Source organism: Lonchura striata, chromosome 1, assembly GCF_046129695.1.
Source record: "Lonchura striata isolate bLonStr1 chromosome 1, bLonStr1.mat, whole genome shotgun sequence".
Lineage (NCBI taxonomy): Eukaryota > Metazoa > Chordata > Aves > Passeriformes > Estrildidae > Lonchura > Lonchura striata.
Genome location: NC_134603.1, coordinates 61466162 through 61478697, shown reverse-complemented (window position 1 = coordinate 61478697; position 12536 = coordinate 61466162). Strand labels below are relative to the sequence as shown.

Below are 12536 nucleotides of genomic sequence, written 5' to 3'. Positions count from 1 at the left end.
AATTCTTATTCTCTTTACTGCTGTGTTTCAGTATGGGTTTTGACATCATAAAATTATATCATGACATACAAAGTAAATGGCAACACAAATATCTCTCATAACTGCTAGTCAGAATTATCATTTCATTCAAATTTCACTAGATTACAAAGACTATCACCCTAATTCTAGCAAATCACAGAATTCCCTAATTTTGTAAAAATATTCTGGTTTGATTTTCCTTTTTAAGACATAAGAATGTCCACTGTAACTTTTTTGAATAGTGTGCTAATATTTACTGAACCACAAAGAAAAAGTACATTTAGTTCCATTTATGTAGGTTTATTAGGCCTGGACAGCCTTTGCTTGCAGCTTGTGATGTTAAGACACTTAATAGAGTGATCCAGGTGATAACTGGGCATTCAAAGAAAATTTTGCTCCATTATGGTAACTAAATGAATTAGCTGAACTGTCCCCTAATGTTAAGTAGATCATCTCAAGCCATATTTATGATACAAACAGTAAATGCACAGTTAGGAATTTTTTCAACTTCTTTTCCAAGCTGTGCAATCTGAGACTTTACAAAGACCAGCTCCTTCTGCTCTGACTGCTCTTGAGAAGTGAAAGAGTATCTCTACTCCTCATTTATCAATAAGAAAATTAATTTATGGGTAAAATGTTTAGTGAATTGGTGGGAAAGGTGCCACACATGCCACCGCATGTTGAGTTCGTTTGAGGAAAATGAGCTGGGATTAATGAGGAATCCCAGGATCTGCCAAGAGGCCAGCCTCAATAGCCTAGGGAGCAGAATAGGCAAATTTTCTCACAATAGTGGAAAAATCCTGCTAAAGATGATTTTATTCCCTGCAGAATATGGTTTGTCTTTTGGGTCTGGAAAACTTTGAGATCCTATGCAAAAAGTGGTAGCACCTGACACTTTCAGTGAAAACTGTAGGCGGATCCTTACAACAGAGAAGCAGAAGTAAGACCATTTGTTGCTTCTTGATTTTTTAAGGTTGAACTTGAAGGTCCTTAGAGTTATCTAAGCAGGTCCTTTCTTCTCAGAGGTGCACAGTGATATCGTGGGGGGCAATAGACACAGGTCAAAGCATGGTAAATTTTGTGTTGTCATAATGGAAAATGTTTCTACCCTGAGGGTGGCTGGACACTCCAGCACCATGTATGGTGGTGGAGATGATCTGAACTTGATCAGACACAGCCTTGGGACCAACTTCAAGCAGGGGCTGGGACTAGATAATCTCCACACATCTCTTAAGCCTAAATTAATTCATGAATCTGTGTAATTACCGAATCTTGGTGCATTTTAATAGCAACTTTAAAGAAGAATTGTAGAACTGAGATACATGCCATATTACAAATTAGTGATGTTCATTTTTTGTTGCTCTTAAATTGTATTTTCCCCTTTGAAAAAGTTACAGATTCTTAGTTTTCATGCTTGGTGTTAAAGCATTATGGCTATCTCTTGATCAAAAATGGTACATATGCTTTTATTGCACTAGATCTCACGTAGTTTGAAGAAATCAGGCTTTATATGGGATTTTCGATTTGTATCTTCATTTTTTTTTTACTTCAAAGAAACATTTTCTGTCTAAACCAAAAGTGATAACAATGCATAGTAAACTGAATGCAAAAGTATAAACAACTTTATAATTTCCACTGCCTCAATAAAAAATTTCAATGTAGATTCTAGGTCAAGACACAGAAATAAAGTCTGAGGAGAGGGTTGTCATAAACAGAACACTTGGAAAATTTGTATTCAGCTTTATGCAAATCAGTACATTAATTCTTTATCTAAACTCTGAAAGTAATCAGGTTGAGGAAGCATCACAGAAATATATTTCTTTATATTTTTTTTTCTTTTTTTCATACAACTTGTAAGTATTTCAAAGAGTTGCTAGTTTGTGGTCAGTCTTTTCAAGGGCATAGACAATCACTTGTGGATGCACTGGTCTGAAATTGCATAAACACATAGCATGTCATTTGCCTGAACAGGGATTTTCTATAGGTCTGAGGTAACAAAATGCAAAGAAAAGGATTCACATGGGTTGGGTGGGACTTTCCATCTAGTGACAAAACTGAAGCAGGTTATATATATCATGAGAAATGCTGCTTCCTGACATCATTCAGTCAGTGTCTGCCTTTCTCCTCTGACTGTCAAATGTCTCTCTGCCAAAAGTTTCTTCCTGTTTATTGAAAAGACAAATAAAAAAAAAGACGTGTGTCCACAAGAGGTTGGTAGACTTACACTCTTGTGGGAGAAAGTGGCAAGAAGCTCATAAACATAGGTAGTATGCATGTGACTGTGTTTTCTGTTGGAATTTTGAATTAGATATGCAGTCATGTTAAGAAGTGGACACAGAGGGGGCAGCACAAAGCTTGTGGCCATCTAGAGCTGATGGGCTAAATTCTGTAAGCCAGATCACAAACACACATGGTTTGCACCTGACTTTTTCTTAGCACACAGTGGGTTTTCAGTTCTACTGACTGTTTGTGTGATAACCAGATTATTATATCAGTACACAATCAAAAGATTGGATCCCTAGAGGGTCTGGGCTCCTTCCCTGCACTGCAACCAGGGATAAGTCATTCGTGTGAGCTCAAGGACTTCTCCAGGAGCTCCAACCATCTCCATGAAGAAAGATTTCACAGCTGGGTCTATCTGTTCAAGGGCTGAACTTTTCTCACTTTGGAATAATTTCCTCATGTTCAGTCACAGTTTCATTCCTTGCAACTTGCACCTGTTGTCTTTCACTCCTCTTCATGTACCTCTCAGAAGAGCCTCACTCTCACCTTCTCGATAACCCCTCTTGGGTTGTTGGTGACAGCAGTCACCTCCTTAGCCTTCTCTTCTCCAGGCTGAAGAGGTGCAGAGCCCCCAGCCATTCCTCACAGCAGCCCCCACTCCATCCCTTTGCCCATCACAGCCTCTCCAGTTTCTCAGAGTATTTACTGTTACTGGGGACTCCCAAAACAGGACAGAGTGTTTCACATGGGACATCATGAGTGCTGAATGTAGGACAAGAGCCACTTCCCTTGCTCTGCTGGTGACCCTCCTGTGATGCAGGCCCCCAGCCTGCTGCTCCCCCTGGACCTCAGGTCCTTTTCTGCAGAGCTGCTTCCCTGCTGGTCCACCCACAATCTGTCCTGCAGCAGTGCGACTGATATCCTGTCATCTTCAGACCTCTGGAGGTTTCTCCATCTTGTGAAGGCCCCACTTGAGTTGTTTTGTTGGTTTTTTTTTTGTTGTTGTTTTTGGTTTTGCTTTTGGTTTGTTTTGTTTTTGGTTTTTTTTGTCTTTGATAAAGAAGTCATTAACTTAAAAATAGCCTCACTGTAAAAATTCAAATTTATCATGTTCTCAGTTTTACCTATGTTGTTTTTTTAACAGAAAAAATATGGAAATTGGATTCTGGCACATTCAGTCTTTTTTTTTTTAATAAGTGTACTATGCTGTCAAAGATATGTTTTGACTTATAATGTAGATTTTCAAGAAAGATTGACAGCTGATCCCCAAGTAGACCTTTTGAGATTAACATTTTATGAGATTTACTTTGCAAAGCAAAGGTACCTCAGCAATATATAAATTCAACTGGCCTATAATTTGCATAGTGTCTGTTTTTACAAAGGCCAAACCAGAATTTCAGAACTCTCAGTATTAACAGTTAGAAAATGCCAATGTGGATATTATAAAGTCCTAGTCTCTGCCTTGTCTATATAATTTGTCCTCCAGGGAAAGATTTGGACTGTTTGAAGCCTGGCATGCAAGTTTTTACCTTCCTCTTTTGACCACCTTTTCACTCATTTATCTTTCTTTTCTTTTAATTAACATTTTAGGGTATGACATTGTATGTAAGTATTCATAAGAAAGGGTATCTAAATCCTGTGTAAATGCAACACACAGCTTTCTGATCCAACAGAAGAAAAAAAATCCTAAGTATTTGTGCACAAAACAAACCATTCAGACAATAGAGAAAATCAACCTAAACAAGGGATTAAAGACTGTGTTGTAGGATTATGAATTATGAAAATATTGATGCAAGATATTCTGATATGATAGGAATAGCATAATGGTCTTTTCACTATATTGGTTATTAAGAAATTGAATAGATCCTAGATGGGTAATAATCCATGTCTGTTTTTTTAATGTATATTTTTAGTGATCTTTGCAGCAGTGTCTGCCAGGTCTTTGAAGGTTCCTATTATGTGAGGGGGGAGGGAGGGTTAGGCTGCTTTTGAGAGAGCAAACATCAGTTCACCATGTATGCTCTGAGAAGCTCACTGCAGTAAAGACTATTTCTTCAGTGGTCAGAGAGAGCCATGCCATGAAAAAGGAGAATGTAGGAAAAGGGATGTGTGGAAAATAGGTGAAGCTTATGGTATTCAAAGGGTGTTCTGGATTGCTGGGCAGAAGTAAAGACAGAGTGCTAAAGCCAGGCACAAAGAAGCTTTGTAGAATTGAATTTTACTTCTCTTGTGCTATAAAGGGATTTTTATAAACACACCAAAAACCTGATGAAGATTCAACTCTAGTCAAAGAGGTAGAAAAATCACTTTGAAATCCAGATTTTCTTAGTTCAGGTTTCATCAGGGAAGAACTACACACAAGGGAAGAAGCATCAAATGAAAGGTAATCCTTCATTTGGCATGGTTATATTCTTAACTGCAATTTCAGCACCCCTGCTATTTCAATTCACCTAAATTTATTCCATCAAGCTTACCCTTATCCATCTGTGTGCATTTCACACACTTTGTTTTACTCTAGTGTTTCCATTTTACATTTGTAAGCAGATGTACCAATGAATTGGTGAGTACCTGAGAATGCTCACTCTTGTCAGCTACTGGGGAGGGATAGCAAGCAGCACTCCCTGCGAAGCCAGGCCAGAAAAATACATCTGTGAGAAACACCCAGGTGGGCATAAATGCAGCAGCCTGATCCGTTGGTTGGGAATGCCAGTCTCTCCCAGCAGCCAAGCCTGCTCCACAAGTCAGTCATGCTTTTCCTTTCCTTTTTTCCCCCCTCTCTTTTCTTTGAACCTACCAGGGTTTTTAAGCACACAGAACTTCCAACAGACCACGTACACCTTGAAGCATGATAACAAAGGTAGCTTTAAAATGTGTTCTAATCTCTGGGGATCTAATTAATATACTAATAGCAGCAAGTGCTCTTACAGCCTGAGCTTGTCACTTCATTTTACTAAGCACGTTTATTTTGTTATACCTAGTAGCCCCTAAAAAAATGAGTTGTACATCCTCATTTCTTGCTTATTAAAAACCACACAAAAAATCTGCTTGGTTTAATTATATCACTTTGTACTTTCTTGAAATTCAAATGCTTTTCTGTTTAACTAATGGTGTTAATGAATGATAATGCATCAGCTCTCTGATGACAGGTGACAAAATTCAGATACTTTTTCTGTATACCCTAGTACCTCAGGAAAAATTCTGAATATATGCTGTTGACTTTCCTGGGCTAAAAGAATGATCTGTTGAGGACCTTAAGCAGGAGCCTCCGCCAGCAAGACATCAATTTGGAGCATTAACTGTTTAGATTCTTTTGGTTAAAACCAATTGGAAAGTTATAGTGAAGAAAATGTTTGTAGGGTTCTCACTTCTTTTACTCCAGTTTGTCTTTTACAACAAGCTTTTCCAGCAAAAATTTGAAGCACTCATTCACTTCTTCCTCGTATGAAGCAAGAAGCACATTCAAGATGCCCTTAATACACAGTTCTGTTAAGTGACTTTACCTTAAATGACTAACTCTTTTCTTCTGGATTTTACATTTAAGGTTCACTCTCTTCCTGGGTGCCCCTCTTGTGCTTCTCCTATGTGTCTCTGCTCCCCCTTCATGATGTCAAGTTTTTCCTGCCCTGCTTCTGTGAGCAGTTCTCTGCATTGTCCTTATGCTCTCTCTGTGTTCTGTCCCCAGCAGGACAGAGACTTCAGGAAACAGATTGCCATATGGGACTGAAATTTTGTGTTCAGTTTCAGTCTTAGCTCTGAAGGAAAACAGTTCTTGGTGCCTCTTACAGGTTCTCCTGCTTGCAAAGGCCTCTGATAAGATTTTTGCCCTTTAAGATACCACTTTTAGCTCATTCTCACTGTCTGCTGTGTCTTCTCACATACTTCGTGTGCTTCTTGTTTGGTCTGTGGTATGGGTCATACCTGTGGACTCTGCTTGGTGGAGCTTTGACTCCTTCTTGGCTTTGGCTCCCAAACTGGCTAGTGGTGGGAAACTTGCTTCCACCAAGCAGTTGGATTTCCTGTCATCTCAGTACCGAGCTATTATCTGCCCTCTGTAGCTCTCTGACGTCAGGATATAACATATTTTCAGTATTTCACAGTGGGTTTGTTGGCAAATCTTCCAACACTTTCCTGAGCTGCTCTTCTGTTTCAGTCTGTGGTGGTCCCATCCGCTCACAGGGACTCAGGCTCCAGTTTCAAAGTGTTTGATGTGAAACATCAGAGCAGCAACTTGCTCTCCCATGGTTTTACCTTCCTTCACAAACACTAAGCAGTTAAAAACAACATTCTTTTCATGTTTTCTGTCAGGAGCAGTACTCCCCATATGTCACTGCTCTCATCTCACGCTTTGGCACTTCCCACAGTCCCACAGTATTTTTGATCTAGTGGAAACTGTCTATGAGCAAGGACAAATTCACTACACTCTATACAGGCTCTTTGATGAGTGCTGGTTTCTAACATGTGCTCCTGGCTCCCTCTCTGCCACCCTACTGCATCTGTGGAGGCCCTTTTCCCTTCAGACCATTGCACCCAAGCCATGTCCTCTCCTTAACTCATCCTCTTTCAGCCCTCTGAAAGGCTTCAGAGGTTTACGTTGGAATAAGAGTTTCAATTTTTTTCAAAGTGCATCAGTCCAGTTCAACTGTTCATTATGCCACAGTGTGCTTAAACCACCTGCTTTTACATGTCAGACAGCTCTGCCAAGTGACCAGGGACTAACTGGCCAGGGGAAGGCTGGAAGTACCACTTGGCATCATGGTCGTAGGCAAAGAAGTAGCTAATGGCACCAGGCAGATAATCAGTTACATGTGAAGGGGGCCAACATGTGAAATTTCTGTACATTGATGAGATGGCTAGAGATAAGACTGAGACTGTTGACCAGAACATCAGGAATTCATAAGCACCCCTAAAACAAGCATCTGACAATTCTGAGAAAGTAAGCATTTAATAATTGATGGTAAATCTAAATACAGCAAATAATGGAAACATAAGCAATTTTCACGCAGTTCCAACTCTAGTCTGTAATGTTACCATGAAGAAAAAAAGATATATTCAAAACTCAGCTTATTTGTCACCAGGAATGACAAAACCCAACCATAATCATGGTGCTACAGGCATCAGATGGTGACTACAGGCAGATTTAAGGGAGAGCAAAGGTATCTGTCTGCACACAACCAGTGTCATACAAATGAGGACCAGCACTCTGCTAGTTTGTGCCAATAAATATGCATGACTGCTGAGCCATGAGCCTTTTATTTGTATGTAGTAAACCCTAATAAACCCCTGATTAGTTTTAACATCATGTGGGAGTAGGTAAACAAAACAGTATTTCCATCCTGGTTCTAAGGTTTACAACCATTACCATTTCTAGTAAGAAATATTATAATACGTTCATCATATTGATATTTAGAGGCTTCATTAGTACTTGGAAGTAGGTCCCTAAGATGTGTAGAGACTCATTACTGGGGCAGTTTTTCACTGTCAGTAGGTGCACTTAAAACCCTGTTTGCACTAGAGATTTTCTGTCTAGCAACAATCTGAAGTGCACAGGCATGGAAAATTACCTGCAAAATTAGAATATTTAAATTAAGCAACAAAAGGTTCTCATGGAAAAAAGAGGAAGAGAGGAAAGTATGCTAGCAGTCTTCAGTGTTTCTGCAGCATGGAATTTGGTTCTGCTGCAGAGTTGTTACCAGCTTGAGGCATACATTCATCTCCTTAATAGTTTAATTTTATCTGCAACAGTGGGAAAGAACATAGCCTGGTAAGTTGGTTGCTTGGACATTTTTCCCTCTCCTGTGACTTACAAAACTAAGTCACATCAAGATGAAGCTAATAGTTACTCCTGGCAGTCAGACCATGTGCCCCCTGTCGAGCTGTCTGCCAAGGAGAGGTCCTTGTGCCCACTGCCACCTTCTCAGAAGTTGCAGAGTGGCTTTCTCACAGTCAGGACATCAGGAGGAGCTTGACTGAGAACTGGACATGGTGCCCACCTTGTCTTCCCCCTCATTCTGCAGCCACACTCTTTATTTTCCCCATCCCAAAGGTGGAGATGAACTTGCAGAGCATTGTGAAACATACACAGAAACTTTCTTTCAAAAATAGAAGTTCAGTTAGAAAGCAGAATATTGATTAAAATAATCAGGGGGTGTGAGGCATGGAAAGTTGCAAAGTTTTCCTGTGCCATTCACATATGTAAAATTTTTGGACTTGCTGGGGCTACAAAAGTCTAATCTAAACATTAAAAAATGTTTAATCTAAACATTAACAGGTCATAGGCCTATCTGAGTATTTGGCTGTCCTACCTCTGTGTGGTTAGGAAGCAGCTACACACTAGGTCTTCATTTTTCCTGCTTTCATTTTACAATCCCTAGTTAAAAATTGTATGGAAAATGATTCTTCCTAAACAACCAAAATGTTAATGAGATGCAACATGAAATAATTAAGATTGCATAATCCTGTTTTAAATGAAACATAATAGACCTATTGTTAACTTTCAAAGGTATGAAAGTCTTCTTGAAATGACACAGCAAGATATTAACCAATATTAACCAAGCATATTGAGCCTATACATACAGCCTTTGAAATAAAACTCTTTCTATTGCCTAACAGAAAAGGGAGTCCTTTTTATTTTCCCCCTCAAGGACCCTGATACTGAAAAGGTTAGAATATTCTTCTGATTTTCTTCACACTAGAGAATAAATACTACAAACTGATCAATTAATGTAGTAAATCTTCCTACTAGTGTGTTATCACTTTTCAGGTGTATTTTATGTGATTGACACCAGAGTAAAACTACAAGAAACATTAATACATTATTGAAAACACACTGAAGTATATATTCACAATTTTGTACATTATTCTTGGAAGCCTGAGATGTCAATGACTTCTTCAGCATCCTCATGCAGCATGCTCTCCCCTCCTGGCATTGGTGCACGAGCTAGTGCTTACTTAGGACTTAACATGGCTTAATCTTTGTTTGCTGGATGTCAATTTTGTTTTGCTGTATGCTTCAATTAACAGGTGTGTATGTAACATAGACTGCAGTGGATACAGTTTTAATCCTGTATGTGCTTCTGATGGAAGTTCCTATAACAATCCGTGCTTTGTCAGAGAGGCGTCATGTCTGAGGCAAGAGCAGATTGACATCAGGCACCTTGGGCACTGCTCAGGTAGGATAAAACTTTGGTGTTTTGGAAAAAAGAAATTCTGGCGTAACTGGGCTTGGTAGACTTTCCCTTTTGCATTTTTGGTCAGAAGTCACTGATGCAGTTATCAGCGAACTGAACTCATCACCTGTAATTTTGAGTTCCCCATACTACACACATAGTGCTATGTTCACATTGCCTTTCTTTGCCTACTGTTACCTGGAAAGACAGGAAAAGCTCCTGGGAAAACATAAGCAAAAATCCTACAGTTCTTACATGAGGGGGTGGTAGGAGAACAGAAGGAATACCAGTGTGTGGGAAGTCTTCCCTCTTGTTGCTGTGGGCTGAAAAATGTGCTTCCAGTGTGAGTCAGGTTAGGCCTTGATCGCACAGACATTGATCCTTTATTCTTAAGGGCTTTTTCCCTTATTTGCATTTCAAATGCTTATTTGGAAATAAGCATTTGAAATACGCTTATTTCCAACCAAACTGATTCCATAATTTCCTTTTCCAGTGTTGGAATGGTCCACTGAAGCCCTCTGCCTACTGTCCTGTAGCTAATCTTGCCTATAATCCTTTGGTTTTGGAGCCTTGCATTTAGGACTTTCTCATGTGAATAACAGATTTCTAACTTTTTTTATAACTTTTTGCCAGTTACATCTAGATCTGTAACTTGGGCAGTTCCAACACCAAAACAGACTGTCACCAAAATAACCTAGGTCCATGCCACAGAAAAGTTTTTCATTCAAAACCCAAAGTTTGAGGTGTGCCATGTTGGTCTGGACTCCAGGGCTACCAACTAGGTGTGATACCAACCTGGTTGTGTGGGAGGAACAATGTGGGAGTGTGTCCAGCTTGACTGCAATTTTAAAATAGTTCTGTGAATATCATTCTGGCTTATCAGTGATGCACACTTACTGGTCTGGAAAATATCCTTTCCTAATAAGTGACCATGCATGTATTTATCACCTAGAAACAGATGACACAAATGCAGTTGGAAAGAAAGATGATGGCATGCAGTATCGGCCAGACGTGAAAGGTACGGTGCAGACTTTGTGCTTCTTGGTTACAGCATCACAAGATGAGAACATAGAGCATGCAAGTCCCTTCTAGTCTGCCTAACAGCTCTGATTCCTGTAGCTGAGACAGACCTGTGAGCAGTTTCTTTCTTACAGCGTGTTGCAAGGCAAGCAGGTAGATGTGCATGATTTGTAAGTTTTGCCTGCTCTATTCCTCTAAGACGCCCAGCTGCTCAGTATCCTGTGCAGTGGCCACACGGTTGGACTCCCTCCAAGTGCTGTGAAAATGACTTTACTAGAAGACACCAAGCTGTGATATTCCTGATGAAATAACATAGCACAAGCCTCCCTGCCATGGTTCTATCTTTTCTGTTAACGTTTGGGGAAAATGGATGATTCTGTATTTGTTAGGTTGTTTTAAAATATTTTCAGTAAACTAATACGCTGAATCACATTGGTTGTAAATGTTTCACCTACATGAACCCTACCTTACCTTTTAATAACCTTTAATGCCTCAACTTTTTCTTCATTCCTGCTAGTCAGATGACCATACACATCAAGTATCACTTCAATGCTTTCTTTAGACCTCCTGTTGCTAGAACACACTTGAAAAAGCTGTTCTTGTTATCTTACACAACACTGGCCAGATTCAGTTTGAAATGAGCTTTGGCCTTTTGTGTCTACAAACTACAGCTCTGCACTCTTCCTGTGAAGCCTGATCTCACTTCCAGCAGCCATATAAATTATCTTTCCTTTTGAGCTTCACTCCTTGTTCAGTCAAGCTGATCTTCTAGCCCACTTGCTTGACTTACAATGCAGCAAAATTGTCTGCTCCTGTGCTTCCAAAGGCACTTCTTAAACCTTGACCAGTACTCATGGACCCCTCCAAGGCAGATTGCCAGGGTACTCTGCTAAAGAGTTCCATGAATAGCTTGAAGGTTTTTTCTACTGAAATCCAGGGTAGCAATGTCAGTGTCCTTTTTTCTTATTGCACTGAAAGCTCAGCCATTAAACTCAACCATTTCATGATCTCTATGGCCAAGACAGACACCTGAAATTACCCCTTCCATGATCCCCATATTCACAAATAGCAAGCCTAGGTACTCGCTGAGTACCTCTGACAAGAAGTTATTATCTCCTGAAAATGTCAAGAAAGTCCTGTTCATCACAGCACTATTAGATTCCCTTGGTGATGTGTGGGAAGTTAAAAATCTCCCCTACGGACAAGGGCTAGCAATCCAGAAATTTCTCATAATTGCTTCTAGAATAACTCATCAGTGCCCATCCTGGCTTGATACTCAGTAGCAGACATCCACTACCACATCTCCTTGTTTTCCATCCCTCTAGCCTTCACCCAGAGGCTCTCAGCCACATCAGCACTAACTGTAAGTGCTGTACAGTCACATAAAACATGATACCTCCAACTTGTCTGCCCTGCCTGCCACTCCTGAGCAGCCTGGAGCCCTCCATCTCAACACTCCACTCGTGGGACTCATTTTACCAATTCATGCAAATACCAGTGATATTGTAGCTCTGGGAGATGACCAGTGCTTCTAGTTCATCCTGTTTGTTTCTCATAATGTGTGTGTTGGTGTTCAAGCATTTCAAATGTGCTCCTGAGCTCCCCATGCTCCCAGGAGTAGTGGAAGTGCTCCCACTAGCACTTGCTACCCTCAGGTGATGCCATGTGACTTACTTACTGTAAAGATATTGTAACCTTCTTCCCTCATCGATTCTAAAGCCCTCTCCATCCTCCCACCTTACACCCAAAAAGTAATTTTACCCTTCAGGACAGGTTGGTTCCATCAGGCCCCAGCATTTAAAACCCCAAAGTTTTGGTGGAAGCACCAGTCCCTGAACAAGGTATTGACATCCTGGGTTCATCTGTTTGTTTCTAGCTCCCCCTCATTATTGGGAGGATTTGAGAGAAACACTATCTGTGTTCCCAAATTTTTTTAGCATTGTCCCCAGGGCTTCTGAAACCTCATTTGATTGAACTCAGACTTTTTGTGCCTACATCATAATTAGTAGCCACATGAAAGAGAATAAGTGAGTAGTAGTCTGAAGGTTGCAATAAACTCTTCAGTCTTGTGGTGACATCTCTAATTCCAGTCCCAGGAAGGAAGAAAAC

The 12536-nt window shown here is 40.2% G+C and overlaps 1 protein-coding gene across 1 annotated transcript in view; it reads left to right on the top strand.

The window, feature by feature from the left end:
• The window catches only part of TMEFF1 (transmembrane protein with EGF like and two follistatin like domains 1), a 117536-nt gene that overhangs the window by 94231 nt on the left and 10769 nt on the right, over positions 1–12536 (top strand). The window contains exons 6-7 of the mRNA XM_021528716.3: positions 9262–9410; positions 10360–10425. Coding sequence (XP_021384391.3) covers positions 9262–9410; positions 10360–10425 — 215 coding nt within the window. The remainder of the gene's footprint in view (positions 1–9261; positions 9411–10359; positions 10426–12536) is intronic.